At 35.3% G+C, this 15,309-nt stretch overlaps 1 protein-coding gene across 3 annotated transcripts in view; it reads right to left on the reverse strand.

Moving 5' to 3' along the window:
• Positions 1-14,458, reverse strand: part of LOC108112163 (broad-complex core protein isoforms 1/2/3/4/5) — a 52,906-nt gene extending 38,448 nt beyond the window's left edge. For 2 of the 3 annotated variants that reach the window (XM_041819640.1, XM_017221912.2), the window contains exons 1-3: positions 13,757-14,456; positions 10,069-10,320; positions 9,842-10,006 (exon numbers count right to left, since the gene is read on the reverse strand). In XM_041819640.1, the coding sequence (XP_041675574.1) occupies positions 9,842-10,006; positions 10,069-10,218 (315 nt within the window). In that variant the 5' untranslated portion in view covers positions 10,219-10,320; positions 13,757-14,456. Of the gene's footprint in view, positions 1-9,841; positions 10,007-10,068; positions 10,321-13,756 lie in introns of all 3 variants that reach the window. The other variant, XM_017221913.2, reaches the window with a different exon arrangement.
• Positions 14,459-15,309: the final 851 nt, after the last annotated feature.

The following is a 15,309-nucleotide window of genomic DNA, read 5'->3' on the forward strand; positions in this document are numbered from 1 at the left end:
TTCGCTGTTTGGACTTGATAACCCACCATTGTATACAAGTGAGGCCAAGCCGGCGCATAATCGTCGCCGTCGTCGTCGGCGGTTGGCCCTCAACCGATTTCTTCCTCTTCATGGAAAGTCATGGGATGGCATAGGGATTGGGATTGGGGATAGGGGGTTTTGGGGTCATAGTTTGCCAGGCATGCTGCCTCTTCTCCACTTTTTTTTTTCTGCCTCCCCGAGTGCACATCTGCTCATCCGAGACTCCACCCAGAGAGTCGTCGTCGTCGTCGTCACAACTTGCACTTGCTTGGACGGGCCGGACTTTATCATTTCAAAGGCTTTTGTTCTTATATCATTTCCCATCATGGTCATTGAGTTTTTGTTCAACTCTTCGCGATCATTTGATTCATGGATTTTTTTTCCCCCTTTTCCCTTACTGATTATTGGCCTTCTATATCTACAGAATATAGTATTTATAAAAGGTGCATAGTTTCGAACCACTTGGCAAACTTTGACGCTGCTTGATGTGTGAACTTTTCTTCTTTTTTTCCCTCTGACGGACTGCTGCAATCGATTGGAGTTCATCGAGAGAGAGGAGGCAACTACTTCGAGTAGTTCACTCGAGTGGAAATATGTACTCCAAGTTCAGCAAACAACATCAAAGCAAAAAGCTATGCTGCTAAAAACCTTGATATTGGTTCCTATGAGGTGGGTTTAATTGCTGCAACGGAAGGGGAGGGAAAAAGGTATCTAAGGTTTCCGGAATACCCCCAGAAATCCTTTTTTAAAACTATAAGACTTTCAATATCGTATCTTATGATTAACTTATGATGTCATAATTCCTAATGCGAGTTTAATTATGAAACATATATAGTTCTTTCTAACTAATCAGAACTTAAACCTTTAAAATAGCATATAAAACTGCACTTTAGTTCTCAGAAACATTTAAAACTGACCAAAATGGAAGTATCTTCATACTATCAGAAGACATTTCGGTCAAATCTTAAGAACAAACCCAAATTCTAAAAGAATGGTTTATAAACTATTAACCTTTAAAAGTTAAAATTCAACTTTACTTTCCTGATTCATTTTAATGTTATTTCCACTTCATTACACAGCAATCTTAATACTAAAATAACACATTTTTCATTTTGATTTTCTTAAATTAATTCAATAAGTAACTTAAGTTCCTATGAATTCTTTTGCCGGCTCAATAACTTTGGATCCTAATTGGTTATCGATAAGAACGAGCCTTTTGGTAAGGAAATTAAAGGCCACGCAAAGGGCCATTTTGGGTGCGCCCAAGCCAAGGAATCCGGCAAAATTTCTACAACAGTTTTTTTTTTCTGTAAGCTTTTGTTTTGTTATGTCTCAGTTTTGCCGTTATTCTGATGGTCGCTAATTGCGTGTGTGTTAGTGTGCGTGCGAGGGTGTGTTTTGTTTGTGTGTGTGTATGAGGGGTTAGGTATATCTAATTAATGGCATTATTTTATGTGGCCTAGCCCCTCAAAAAAAAAATATATATACGAATATTCGAGTACAGAGGAGGCGCCCAAAAGTAAGCAACAAAAATGAAAAAGGTTAATTTTCTTTGGTTTTTTACCTTGATCGAATGAGTTCTTGGTGGTTTAATTATTCCAGGGAACCAAGCCTAGTAGATTTTTCGATTTTTCGTATTTTTTGTTTCGATTTAAAGTTGACAAATTGTAGTAGACGACGTGACGGAATTAATTTCATACAAAAAACGGTATATGGTTACCCAAAATCAAATTAGAAAAAATTATAGATATTATATTTGTGTAATTAATTAATGATAACAAAAAATAGTATATTTTATTGTTGCTGTTGTTGAATGTAGGACGCAATCGTTGCGATAAGTAGAGAGATTATATTTGGTTATATCTCGTATTTTGTTGTTGTTTAATAATGTTTATCAACACGTGGCTTATTGTTATTTGTTGTTTTATTTGTTGCTGTTTGATTTGCTAAAAAGGAAACTGAAATCAATGAGAGAGGAGTAAACAAATACAGCGCGAGAGGCGAGACACACACGCGAATAACGCGACCAAAAGCGAATGCACAATAAATATATTGTAATAAAATATATAAATATGTATAAATCAGATATGCGAATAAAACGCAGATGTATTTCATGTACATATGTTTGTTTGTTTGTTTGTTTGTGTAAGGGAATGCCTTTTTACTACGTAATGCAAAACGTAAAGCTTTTTTTTTGTGAATTTTTTATGCGTCTGCAACCGGCAGATTTTAGAGAGGAGGAGAGCGATAAAGAGAGAGCGAGGAGAGCGCGCGCGAGAACAGGCTACTCAAACTAACGGGATCAGGTGGGACAGAAGAAATAAGAGAAACCGAGTTTTATTTTAAGCACATGTGAGTTTTTTTTTTATATTTTAAATTTAATTTGGCACTGTTTTAAAAGGTTTTTACATGATTTTTGTTTTAGATATTTTCCCTTTTAATTTATTAAGCAATATTTATTTGGCTTGTCTTGTATTGCTATCACGTTTTTTAAGACCGTTTTAATACCGATTGTCCGAGAGATCGAAAGCGCGAGACCCACCGACTACAAATACAAATGTTGTCTGATGGCTGGCGACGCAGCGCTTGGCAGAATTGACCGTCGTCGTCGCCGCCGCCGCCGCTGCAGAGAAGAAAGAAGCAGAAGAGAAGTAGAAGGAGGAGGAATATACAAAAAAAGTATAAAAAAAAAAGTATCAGCAGCAGCAGCAACAACAACACAAGAAATCTCACTCAGATCTATTTCTCTCTCGCTCGCTCTCTCGGTGTTTGCATTACATACATGTGCGACAGAACGATGAACGATGATGATGAACCGAATTACAAATAAAAAGAATGATGCCAAAAGACGACGACAACGCCAGCGATTAGCAAAAGCAAAAGCAAAGGAGCAAAAGCACTCACACACATATACAACCGCCCACTTACACACAAACACACACATAGCATACATAGCGGTGGCGAAAAAAAATCGGTCGCAATCGGAAAAAAATGCAAAGGCAGCGACAGCGGCGGCGGCAGAACTCTCTCTGCTCTGCACATAAAAAAAAAATAAAGAGAAGACGAAAAAATAAAACATAAGCAAGCTCACACACACACAAGCTCAGAAAAGTGCTCAAGCAGGCTGGAAAAAAATGAGAAGAAACTTTGAGCCTGAGCGCCAACTGACAACAACAACAACAGTAAAAAGAACTGCGGGCAAGAAATGCCGAGGAAAAAAATTGCGGCACATCACGCGCACAGTGGGCGAAGGGTCCATTTTATACACACAAAATATACAGGTGAATTAAATTTTTTTAAAATAAATTTATGTCAATTTATTAAAAAGAAATTAAAATATTTTAGATTTAAATCTGTGGTTTCTTAAAGCAACAAGCTTTTTTTTCTATTTTATACAGCTTTGAAAAGTGTTTCTTTGTCCCAATGAGTTGAAACATGTACCAACTTCGGATATTTTGTACCACATATGGAAATAGTACGTTGCACATGGAAAAATGCTCACTGAAAACAATTTGCATTATTGATGAGGGGAAAACATTTCTTAACAAACTTGTTTGGGGAAAGCAGAAGAAAGAGGAAATACAGAAAGGAAAAAGTTAAAAAAAAATCCGAATGAGTGGAAATGATACATAGCAAAACCCACAGTACATAGCACCCTTAGAAAATGACCAGCACACTGACCATCTACAGAAAACCCCACCCTCCAAAAAAAAAAATTGCAGAACCGACTCAAACTCAGACTTCCGACTCGCGACGCCCATTAACTGGAGATGAATTCCCATTCTCAGGACCCATGATTTGTGTTTGGGTGTCGCGTAGACATTTCTACCCAAGAACACCAAACCAGTAGCAAAAACAATGGGAAACAGATGAGCAAAAGGATAGAAAAAAGAAGAAATAGAATAGTGCAGCAATTGATGGAAGGACGAACATGATTGTTGTTGCTGTATTTCAGAATGGCCATAAGCGCGAACAAGCAACATGGATGTAAAAATGGGTGTGGACATCGCGCGGATGAATTGGAAATTCGAACTGCTCCAATGCCGTCCTAATTGGAAGCTGTTTCAGGACCAGGGTTAACCAAAGCCAACGCAGAAGCCAGGAAATTGATTTTTGGCTTTACTGCTTTAGCAATCCTGAGATCTGCATAAGTTTTCTTAACAGTTTTAAGATATTAAAGTCCATATAGCAGTTCCTTTATAGTTTACTAAATAGGCAATTCTCAAATGTTTAAATAAATGAAAACATAATTTTAGGAAGGTTTAGTTATATGTTTTAAGACCTTTTAAAAGTGTTGGTATTTTAAATCTAATAATTTATTGCATTAAAAAAGACTACTTTTAAATTAGCCCACATTTAAATTCCACCATACCATAAACTTACACCACATTTCAAAAAAAAGAATTTTTAGCCATTTTAAAAAATTAGTACCCAAAATGCAAACCTCATCCCACTGTGCGGCAAAAACAATGCACGTTTCGTGAGCCGCAGAAAAAAATGCGCTCTCTGGTCGAAGCAACAACAACAAGGAGCGCCAAAAGCAGAAGTGTAGGTAAGAAGAAGAGCGGCGAAGACAAGAAGCAGGACGAAAAGTTGAACAGGGAAAAAAATCCTGATGGAACTGGACAGACGCAGCGTCGTCCGCAAAGGAGAATGAGCGATGGAGGGGTCGTGAGGCTTTGGGGGGTTAAGGCTACGACTTGGACTGAGAATGAAAGTGTATGGGGATGTCTCTGTGTGTGTGTTTGCAAGCAGCGGCCATTGTTGGGGGCACTCTCACACACACCCATAAAGGCGGGCAAAAAATTTTTTCTTTGCGCTTCACTCAATTTCGATTTTTTTTGCTTTTGGTCCGTTTCCTTCGAAAAGTTCAAAGTTGCAAGCGCGCTCTCGCTCTTTCACTCGGTATAAAAAAAAAAGAAACGTAATTCTGTTTGCAAGAAAGAACGAAAGAAAAAATCGGAAAAAATGCAAGCCAAGTGGTTCAGACAGTGGGAGAGGGAAAGAGTGAGACAGAACGAGTGAGTGTGGGTGATGTTGGGTGTTGAGCCACCCCATTAACTGATGTCCACCTTATTCCCCGTCTCTGTCTTGTAGTTGTCCGTGTGTTTGTGTCCGTTTCAGCTGCTCACATAGTTGGCCAAAGATAAAGGTGAAGGAGCGAGGGAGCCGAAGAGAGGGGTACACAAAGAGAAAAAGCTTTTTTAATTTAAGATGCGCTTTATTCGTCGATTTGATGTCGTACATTAAAAAGAAATAATAATAACTGATATTTAAACATGAAAATAATATTTTTTTAAAAATATTTTTATAAGATTTATCCTATTTGAACATTTTAAACAATGTAAGTATCAGCATAACAAAATTGTTCAGTGTATCACACATGCAATGAGGCCAAAAGAGGAGGAGGCCGCGAGTGGGTGGGAGTGAGAAGCACGACGCATTGGGAAGACCCTCAAGTGTTGGCATGCAAAAAAAAATACAACAACAAAAATTCAGAGAGAAAAACCAAAACAAAAAATACATAGCAATAAATATAACCAAAGCACATGGCGTGGCAGACACATGCATTTAAAAGTGATGGCCAGTAAGGGGTTAAGGGGGGTTATAGGGGGACCTAAGGCAACTGGCAACACTAAATCATCTGTGCATGTGTGTGTGTGTCGGTATGTGTGTGTGCAATGGCTGACCACGTTTGCTAAAAGCATTAAAGCAGCGCCAGCATTAATTAACGCTTAGCGAAAATCGAATCTGAGCTTAACCCCAAAAAGAAGAGAAGAAAATAAAACCAAGAAAGAAAGAAGTGTGGCAACGCTGGGGTCAACCGGTGTGGGGGCGAACGAGACAGCCTGCATAAGAAGCCGTTTCTTAGTGGAGCTCGATTTGTTGTTGTTTTTGGGTGAACCCTGTTCCTATTAAAAGGAATTGCACAACTAATTGTTTTTAAATGTGCCTGCAAAGCAATTAAAGAATACCACAAAAATTATATAGGCATTTCTGTATTTTTAGGGTGAACCTAAACGATTTATTTAACGAGATAATATTATAGGGATCTCAAACTTCCTCACGCCGAATTAAAAAGTTAAGGAATTAGTTTCCAAAATATCTTAAGTGTGTTTTTAATTTAAACATGCATTTAGCTGTTAGTGGCCAGTAAAAAATGTCCATTAATATTTTAACTAATTAAACTGACTTTGTAATTTATTTAGGTAGTTATAAAAGTTTGCTCAAGAAGTCATTTTCTTGGACAGTCGCAACAACAATAAGTAAGTTTTGGCAAAACAAAATTTTCTTTTAAATTTTTTTTATTTGGAAACACTCCACTGCACAATGTCCAAAAAGTACCCAAAGTTTTGGTTTCCCCCATTTCCATTGCGATTTCCCTTAGCATTGCCAATCTGAAGTCCATACAACAAAAAATTTTCAAGGCGAAATGGACGCGCCAAAAAAAAGGGGGCAACTCACACACACACACACTCATGCACACACTGAGCAACTCGAGAGTAAAAAAAAAAAATATCCCCAAACACACACACACCCAAGCAAAATACGCACCAAGACGAAAGCTCCAGCACACCCATACACACAAGCAAACAGAAGTTGCGGTTGAAACATACAAAGTACAAGGGCAAATACAATAACAACAAGAAGCAGCGAAAATAAAAATGGGGGAACAAAAAGCAAAAAAAAAAGAAACAAAATAAAAACGTAATACATAAAGTAAAGGAGAAGGAGATGGAGGAAACTCCAAGAACATGTGCAGAAACAACGGCGACAAACGAAAGAGATACAAGCTGTAGTTGTAGTTGTAAAAGTCCCCACCAAAAAAAAGTAAAAGAAAAAAGAGGCGCAAAAAAATTCAGCAACTTGTGGAGGTAAAACAGGGGGCGAAAGGAGCTGGGTGGGTGGACAGATGGCCGGCAAAACTTTTGCAGCGAAAATATAAAAATGGAGCGCACGTCTGTGACAAGAACAACAAAAGTAAAAAAGAAAAAAATGGGGAAAGGGGGTGGGAGACGGGTAGGAAAAGAGAGCATGAATGGGAAGTCGACGTCTGCCAGTCGCCGCAAGAAGAAGAAGAAGCACTAGCAGCGGAAGGAGGGCTTTGCGTACATGTATAGGTGTGCATATGGGAGTGAGAGAGAGAGAGAGCGGGTGGAAATGGACCGCCGTTTGAGCATTTTTTTCTTACTTTTGCGCTTGCCCCCCTTTTAGCTTGAGTAATTTTTTATTTCTCAGCAGCGGCGACTTGAGTGTGAAGCAAGTTGAGCGAGCGCTCTGCTTATTTGCTCAAGCGGACACATTGGCCACCACTGTAATGCGGTTGTTGTCCCCGCTTAAGTGGTTGCTGTTTAAATAAGTTAATGTTAACATTTAACATAGCAACGGATTTCCGCTGTTTACATTAACATGGGATTTCCTTTTTTGATATTTAATATATAATTAAGGTAAGTTTTATAGATTTATTTTTATTTTTGGTGGCTTTAAGTATTAAACTTTTCATTATAATTAATAATTTCTGAAAAATACTAAGAAATATCTTTAAAAATGAGTAAATATGAAAAAAAAAATGGTTTTTGTAGGCAATTTAACCCTGGATTTATACTTTTTGTTAAAATAAAATTTATGAAAATCTATAAATTATTGATTTTAGTTTACTAATTACTGAATAATAACTTAAAAAAACTTAACTTTATACATTAAATCCCGTAAAATGGAATGAAAAACAATTTTAAATTGGTTTTTAAATAATAAATAAATAAGCTTTATGCACATGCAACTCTCCTGGCAATCCCATTAGTTTTCCAAATTGATAAGCCTAATTTGATTTTCCCTCAGGCTAAACTCGTTGACCTGCCTACTAATTATGGCCGCAAATCGATAAGTTTTCACATGCAAATCAATATTAATTACCAAACAAACAACAACCTGATGGCGGCAAACCATATTGATACTGACCACATTTTCCCCGATAAATGCTATGGTTCGAGATATAGTATATATACTATATATATAGTCTATATGTCACGGAGCAATCGTCAGCAACAAGAATTAATGAAGCACACAAATGACAATTACAATGGGGCGTTGTCGTCAAATGCAAAAGCAACAAAAAGCGAGGCACGTTGCGGCACTGAGAGATAAATTTAGTTATTGTAAAATACAATATTATTTGTGCAAATAAAATATAACAAATTATGGTCATAGTTTCTACAGAAATTTCTATAATTATAAGATTTTATGGCATAAAATATTAAAATAGAAATTAAGAACGTTAATAAGTACAAAAATACTAATTAGAAGTTATAAGAAAACAGAGGATATGCTCATTCTTAGTTTCCCAATTTAATTCCAAAAGTTTCTTTCAGTGTAGTAGGCTGGTTTGCAGTGGGTGGCACTCAGATAAATGCGGGAGAGTGAGGTTGATGTAGAAGGGGGCTAGAAAAAGGGGTTTTTCCAGAGAGATGGGGCTGCTATGTCCAGATAACAACGACGACCCTGAAAGTAATTGTACTCACACACCAAGAACCGCCTCTATATTTGTGCGTTCAATTTAAAAAAAAAAAAAAAAAGGAAAACTTTTGTGGTTTGGCTGGCTAGCTCGATGTTTTGTTTGTTTGTTTGACAACCGATTAGGAGGTGGTAATTGTGGGTGCAGTCTGGAATATCAACATTATGAGTTTCTAGCTCACAGATAGAATCATAAGATTTAGCTCAAGGAATTAACTAAATTGTTGTGATAATCATGTGGGGATTAGCAAAGCTATTTTAAACTATTTGATAGACTAGTCTGTGAGTAAAGTGGGGAAACTAAGAAACTAACTTACTGATAAGCCTTCTCTGTTTAGCATAAACCTATAACCTAATAACTTTCAACTTTTACTCTAAAGTTAACTATAAATAAAAACATCTTTAATCTTATTTTTCATAGATTAAGATAAAAAATTCTAAGGATAAACATTATCTTTGAATTTTGCAAACATAAAACCTGAAATCCATAATTTTGTATAAATATATCAAAAAACTGTAATCCCGATAATCATTTTATTGATTTCCCACTTATCTTGTCTTCATATTTGATTTTACTTTCTATAAACAGGAACCAAAAAAGATTTCTCAGTAATTAGATAAGAATAAAGATCCTAAAAATAGTCTTCCACAAAGTTATCTTATCCATAAAACAATAAAAAAAAAACAATCATTTATGGTACTTTTCTATTGTGCTGATTGTATAATTTGTTTATAATTTGATGGGTTTATTAAAAAAAAACTATTTTTACAGCTCATTTATGAATTCCGAGACATTTATGAATGCCTTTTATTAAATCTATAACGGAAAGATAACTTATCTACAAAACTGAACTTCCTGTTACCTTTATCTAACATTGTAAAAATACATATTTTTTATTGGGTTATAACTTAAATTACTTAAAGTCCTCTGTAAAATTCATTCGTTCAAATATTAACATATATTTTTTTTAAAGTTATATCAGGATATATATCTTATAACCCTAAGAATTATCCTTTTATTGTGTTTTTTAATAAATAATAATTACAAAATTTTTCAATTTTGCAAACTGATCCTAACAGATTTATCATAACTGTATCGTACTATCAAATCACCTATATACTTTTTATATCCTTTTTGAATTGCAATTACAAAGCTTTTCTATTCTTGAAAGATCTGCTCTTTATGATCATCTGATCTTTCTGATTTTAAACAGTATATTTTTAAATTTTTATATTAAACAGTTTTTAAATTTTTTTTAAAAAAAAACTAATAACTAATTGCTAACTTAACATCCCAATGCCAACTCACCTGTAATTCCGATTCGGTGACATCGATTTCTCCGCGATAAACAAAATCGATAATGGTTTTTAGATCGGTGAAGATAATATCGGCGGGCAGGATGATTGTGGGATGTTTGCATGGATTTTCCAGCAGTAGTTTTTGGAAATACGTCGAACAGGCGGAGAGAACAACCTAAAAAGTAAGTTAAAAGCTGATAAGAATTCTTTATAATCTAATTATAAATAATCACTCACCTTATGCGCCTTTAAGGATCCATGTTCACAGGACAGGGTTACGTCCACAAAGGACAGATCCTCCCGTAGCTGTTGGAATACTGACGTCATCGTATTCTGATAGTTATTCCAGCGAAGGCTGAAATACTGATGTCCTCGTACCGCTGCCATTTTAATGGGATTTTCTTTTCTCTCAAACTTTCTTGTTGATTTCCGGTTTTTGTTTATACGTTTCTCACGTGTTTAACACGTTGTGTTTGTCCTTTTATCCTCCTGGAAAGGCAAGAAAAGCTTTAGTTATATACTATTTATTTGTAGGGAAAATCAATCAATACAAAAGGTGAGGTAGCATGCTCCGATTTGGGTTCTTCGCGAATCGCCGTTGTAGATGCAACTGCACCCACCAACCACATGTTGTAGATGCTATAAAAAGGAGTTGCAAAGCCATTGTGTTTGAGAGAGCTTTGCAACGAGTTTCAGGGAATAGGGAAGCTGGCCAGTTGCAGGAGCAGAAGGGCAAGGTGGGTGAGTGAGCCAAACTATGCCGAAGACAGGTAGAAATAACGATGCTAGATAAGTTCTATGCGAATTGCTGATATCCTTTAGGTTTAAGGTGTTTATTGCCTAATCAATACCCGCCTGAAATCTTCTAAAAAGCAGTCTATAAGTATGCTACACTAAATTTTATATGATAAACTACACATAATTCTCTTGAACAATCGCCTCTATTAAAGATTTTTCTTACAAACTTTTAAAATTTCTATCCTTTAGAAAGTTGAATGATTCTCCAAGATTATTGTCTTACTTTTTTGTAAATATAATTTCATTATAATCACTTTTATAACTCATATTTTAACCTAAATTAACAACCTTTTCCCATGCAATATCGCCGCCTTAGTCTAAAAATATTTTCTGATAACCATTTTTGGTTTCAAATTTTAATCAAAACTTCTAAGAATGTGGTTAAACTTCCTCTCTAAATATATTTCGTTTCCTTGATAGCCCAAGCATTTTACATAAAGCTTAACCCATGATTGCCCATCGAAATGGCAACTATTTTTACTTTATTTAGTGCTGGTCATGTCGCGTGGTTTTAGCACTGCTGAAATGGTTTTGTTTTTTTCACATTTTCATGTAAAATGTTGGGCCAGGCCCGAAGGAAGAAAACCGAAACTGAAACCAGTTTTTCAGTGAAACTTCTTTTTTGCCATTGCTCTTGTTAAAGGGTATACTAAATATGGTCAGAAAAGTTAGTAACAATGAAATGTCCATTGACTTTTATTGACTTGTTGATTAAGCTCGGAATCTTAAGAGTATTTCTGCTATTAAATGCTAAGCTAATAATGTTTTAACAATTTTCAACTATCCTTTCTTATAAAAGTACATGAGCTAAAACTTTGTAGTTCTTATTAATTAAAAAAAGTATTTTCATTGATTTAGATAATTAATTTAAAAAAATTGTATTTACTTGATTCATAATATATTTATTTTTAAAGTTAAAAGCATACTAATCGTAATATATCAGTTTTTCCCTCTAGTCTCATTCAAATCTTCTACCTTCTCTTTATAGAAAGGGTATCCAAACTTCTTCTTTCTCCACAAAACTTCCTTTCTCGTTTTCAATGGCACGTATTGGGTGCCTCCGCAAGTTGTTTTTGCTAGTTGGGGCATTGTCAAAAAAAGGAATATAAAAAAGAATAATAGGAATGCTGAAAGGATGCTCGAAGAGGCAACTTTCCGTGCAAATAGAATGGGAGGCAATGGGACGATGAAGAGGAGAAGAAGGAGGAGGTGGAGGAAGGTGAGGTGAAACCAACTTTTGCTTGCAACTTCCAACGAGGAGGTTAAAATGCAACCACAATTTTATGCCAAACAATAAGGGAAAATTTCAAGGGATTTTTTTCTTGCATTGCTAAGTCAAATGTACAGTGGAAATTCTTGGAAGATAATGTTTAAAAATTATAAATAATTTAAAAAAATTTAATTTATATTTTCTTTGTACACTAAAAATTAAAAAAAAAAAAAAAAATAGGCAATTTTATTTTAATTTTAAATTTTAAAAATTATTTTTAATATGTCAAAAACTAGTATTATTTAAATTGAGAAATTTTAAATTCCTAAAAATATCTTTAGTTTTGTATTTACAACTTAGAGATGCTCCACTGTACAAACACATTTACATTTAAATTTTTGAAGAAGATTCGCAATCAAAACAAAACGGCGGCAAGAAAAAAGGTGTGAAGTGAAAGAGGAAGAATAGGTGTTGCCACCCACTCAAAAATCAGTGTGTCTCTCCCGTTCTCTCTCTCTCTCCCTCTCTTTATTTTGCCTACAGAGGCTTATCATTAATCGCACATTATGCGGCTCGTTTGTTCCCGTTGTTACGATTCTTCTTCTTGCATTAGTAGACCAATCCACGTTTTTTATCTGCTATTATTCGTTCAATTGTTACCATCTTCACACACACATGCAGCAGATTTGCCGCCTTTTGGAGCCTCTTCTTTTGCATTCTTTCCCCAACACTGCCGCCCCAACCCCCCACTTTCTCTTCTTCCTTTCTGCATGTTTATTTGGCAAATGGATAATGTGTGTTCGTAGTTTTTGTATGTTTGTGCTTTAGCTTTTTCACTTTTCTTTGCTCTTAAATATTTTCTTTTATGCACTTCGTGCTGTTATACCCTACATTGGAATTAAAAAGGCTTATTAGTCCCTGATGGTGTAGATTTTTTAACGCTTTAGATGCTTTTTAGATTTAATTAAAATCTTTCCCACAACACCACATCAATTTAAATGTAATTTAAAAGTCTAATTTATACTGATATTATTTAACAATTGGTTTAATTAGAACAGTACTTAATTTATGTATATTATAGCCAATTTGCAATTTAGAAATCTTTGAACCGATCAACAGTGTGCCCTTTATTTATAACTAATCGGTAATTGCTTGCGTGACATAGCTTTTTCAACAAGAAATAAAACGCATAAGGTAATTACACAGTGAAAACAGTCAATTATCAAATAGAAGTTATTACCATTGATTTGAAACAAATATTTAAATTTTTGGTAACCTTCTAAATATTTTATGTGAATTGTATTTTGTTAAAATAAAATGATAATACACCTGATTCCACTGTGCTTTATTTACCCACTGATCAACATATTTGTGCCCACTGTTTTATTCCAGGCAAGGCAACTTCATTTTCGTTGCGTCTCTTCTTTTTTCGATGGTGTGCAAGCGAGCGAGTGAGACAGCTGTTTGGCGGGGGAATGGCAAGAAGAAGAATCCAGGGGACAGAAAAGAAGAAAGGGAAGGCAAAGGCGCAAGACAAATGACAGCGCGCTACGAAATGAGTGAGTGGGTGAAGGAGAGGCAGAAAGAAAATGGATTTTAAACATTTTTGTTTTGATTATTATTGTTCTTGTTCGTCGCAAAACTTTGCAAAGCAAACGGGGCGAGGAGAGCGGGAGAGGAAGAAACAAACGGAGCGCAGTGCGAGCAAGAGAGAGGGACAGAGAGCGATGTAATGCAAATGTAATGCTGAACAATTGCATTTGCCAATTGAAACCAATTGAAAGGTTTGCAGTATTTTGAATTTTTTTAAATTTTATTCTCTCCCCTCTGCTTTGCCATCCTTTTTATTGCACTCAGCAAACAACAAATATGTTCGCCTCTTATTTTTAGTTTAGTTTTGTGGGGCTCTGTCGTTACCTTTTCGCTATTTATATTTGATTTTCGCTGCTGCTGCAATTTGCCGCCTGCCTTTTTGCATAATAATAGAGGAAATACGTCAAAGAGTTCCCGTTACGTTGCGTTTTGTTGTTGTTCTTGCTGGTTTTTTGTACTGCATGCGTATTTACCGCCAGTTTTGTGTTGTTTTTGCTGCTGCTTTTCTTGTTTTTTTGTATTCTTCTTTTTTTTTTTGTTTGCTTTTTTCGTTTGTTCACTTTATTTTATCGTTTTTAATAAATTTTGTTGGTTCGCTTTAATTTTTTATTTCTTGCTACGCCTCCTACTTCTACACTCGCTGGCACACACACGCGCGCACGCACCACACGACGTACACACACACACGCATTGCGATTGGTTTTTCATAATTCGCAAAGCAAAAACTTTAATTTTATTCTATTTGATTTTCTATGGCTGGGCACGCTGTCGCTACATATTTTTTGCCATTTGGCTAACCATTTTCATTGGCGGCGCACTTTGATTGTAGCATTATGTTGACGCTGCTTAACAAATTTCCCAACCGCGCTTTTCCGCACTCTTTTTCGCGCACGCACCGAATTTCGTTGGCAAAACGGAATTTAAAATAATAATTATTTTTTCAGCTCGTCGTTCATCGGAGTGCTCGTGTTCGCCATTTTCGTGTGGCGCTGCCAGATCGTTTTAAGGTGCTAAAAGGTAGGAAAAGGTATTCACAGTAGGTTCATTACTTGCTTAGGTAATGCAAATGCTTGCTTATATACTTAAAAACTGTTTTATATTCTTCTTACGTTTTCTTTAGTGGCAAAATATTTTAAATTCCTTGAATATATTTATAATGTTTAACTACGTGGCATCACCTTATCGGCTATTCTTTGCCTCGCCACTTGTTTTGTATAGTTATCTCGCTCGTACTGCTGGCATTTAGTATATTGATTTTTTTCACTATGGACTTTGCTTTGGGCGGGAAAATAATCTTAAAATTTGAAAAAGCAAGTAAAGTTTATTGTAGTTTTAAATTATATTTCCACGTATTAAATTTTCTTTGCCCTATTTGAGGAAATGTTTTGGTTAAATCATAAAGTAGCAAGAAAACGGTAACAAAAAAGGTAACAATAACTTTTGTTTAGTAATAGATTTCAAATCTGTCCCTAAAATCTCTCTTACACATATATTGAATTAATCTTTTCTTACTTAATTAACTATATACTTACCCAATGATAGATTATATTTAACAAAAATCATAAAAATTTTAAATAATTAATTTAAAGATACAATTTTAATTTTATTAGGGCTGCCACCCTGTTAGATCACCTTCCAAACAAAAGCTAGTTGCTATGAAACTATCGATAGTCTTATACGCACCTATCGATACTTTGGCGCTTACTTTTTGGAAATTCAAACACACTTCCTAATTCGAAACTCGATCGTTACATTAAATTTAGAAAACCGTTTAATGCTCGTGTGCTTGCAAGTCATGACCGTTAAAATGGCCAAAAACTTTATGTATTTATAATGAGCAAATAAATATTCGCCACCAACAAGCGGACTGTCTAAAA

This window comes from Drosophila eugracilis, unplaced genomic scaffold (assembly GCF_018153835.1).
Source record: "Drosophila eugracilis isolate 14026-0451.02 unplaced genomic scaffold, ASM1815383v1 contig_90, whole genome shotgun sequence".
NCBI lineage: Eukaryota > Metazoa > Arthropoda > Insecta > Diptera > Drosophilidae > Drosophila > Drosophila eugracilis.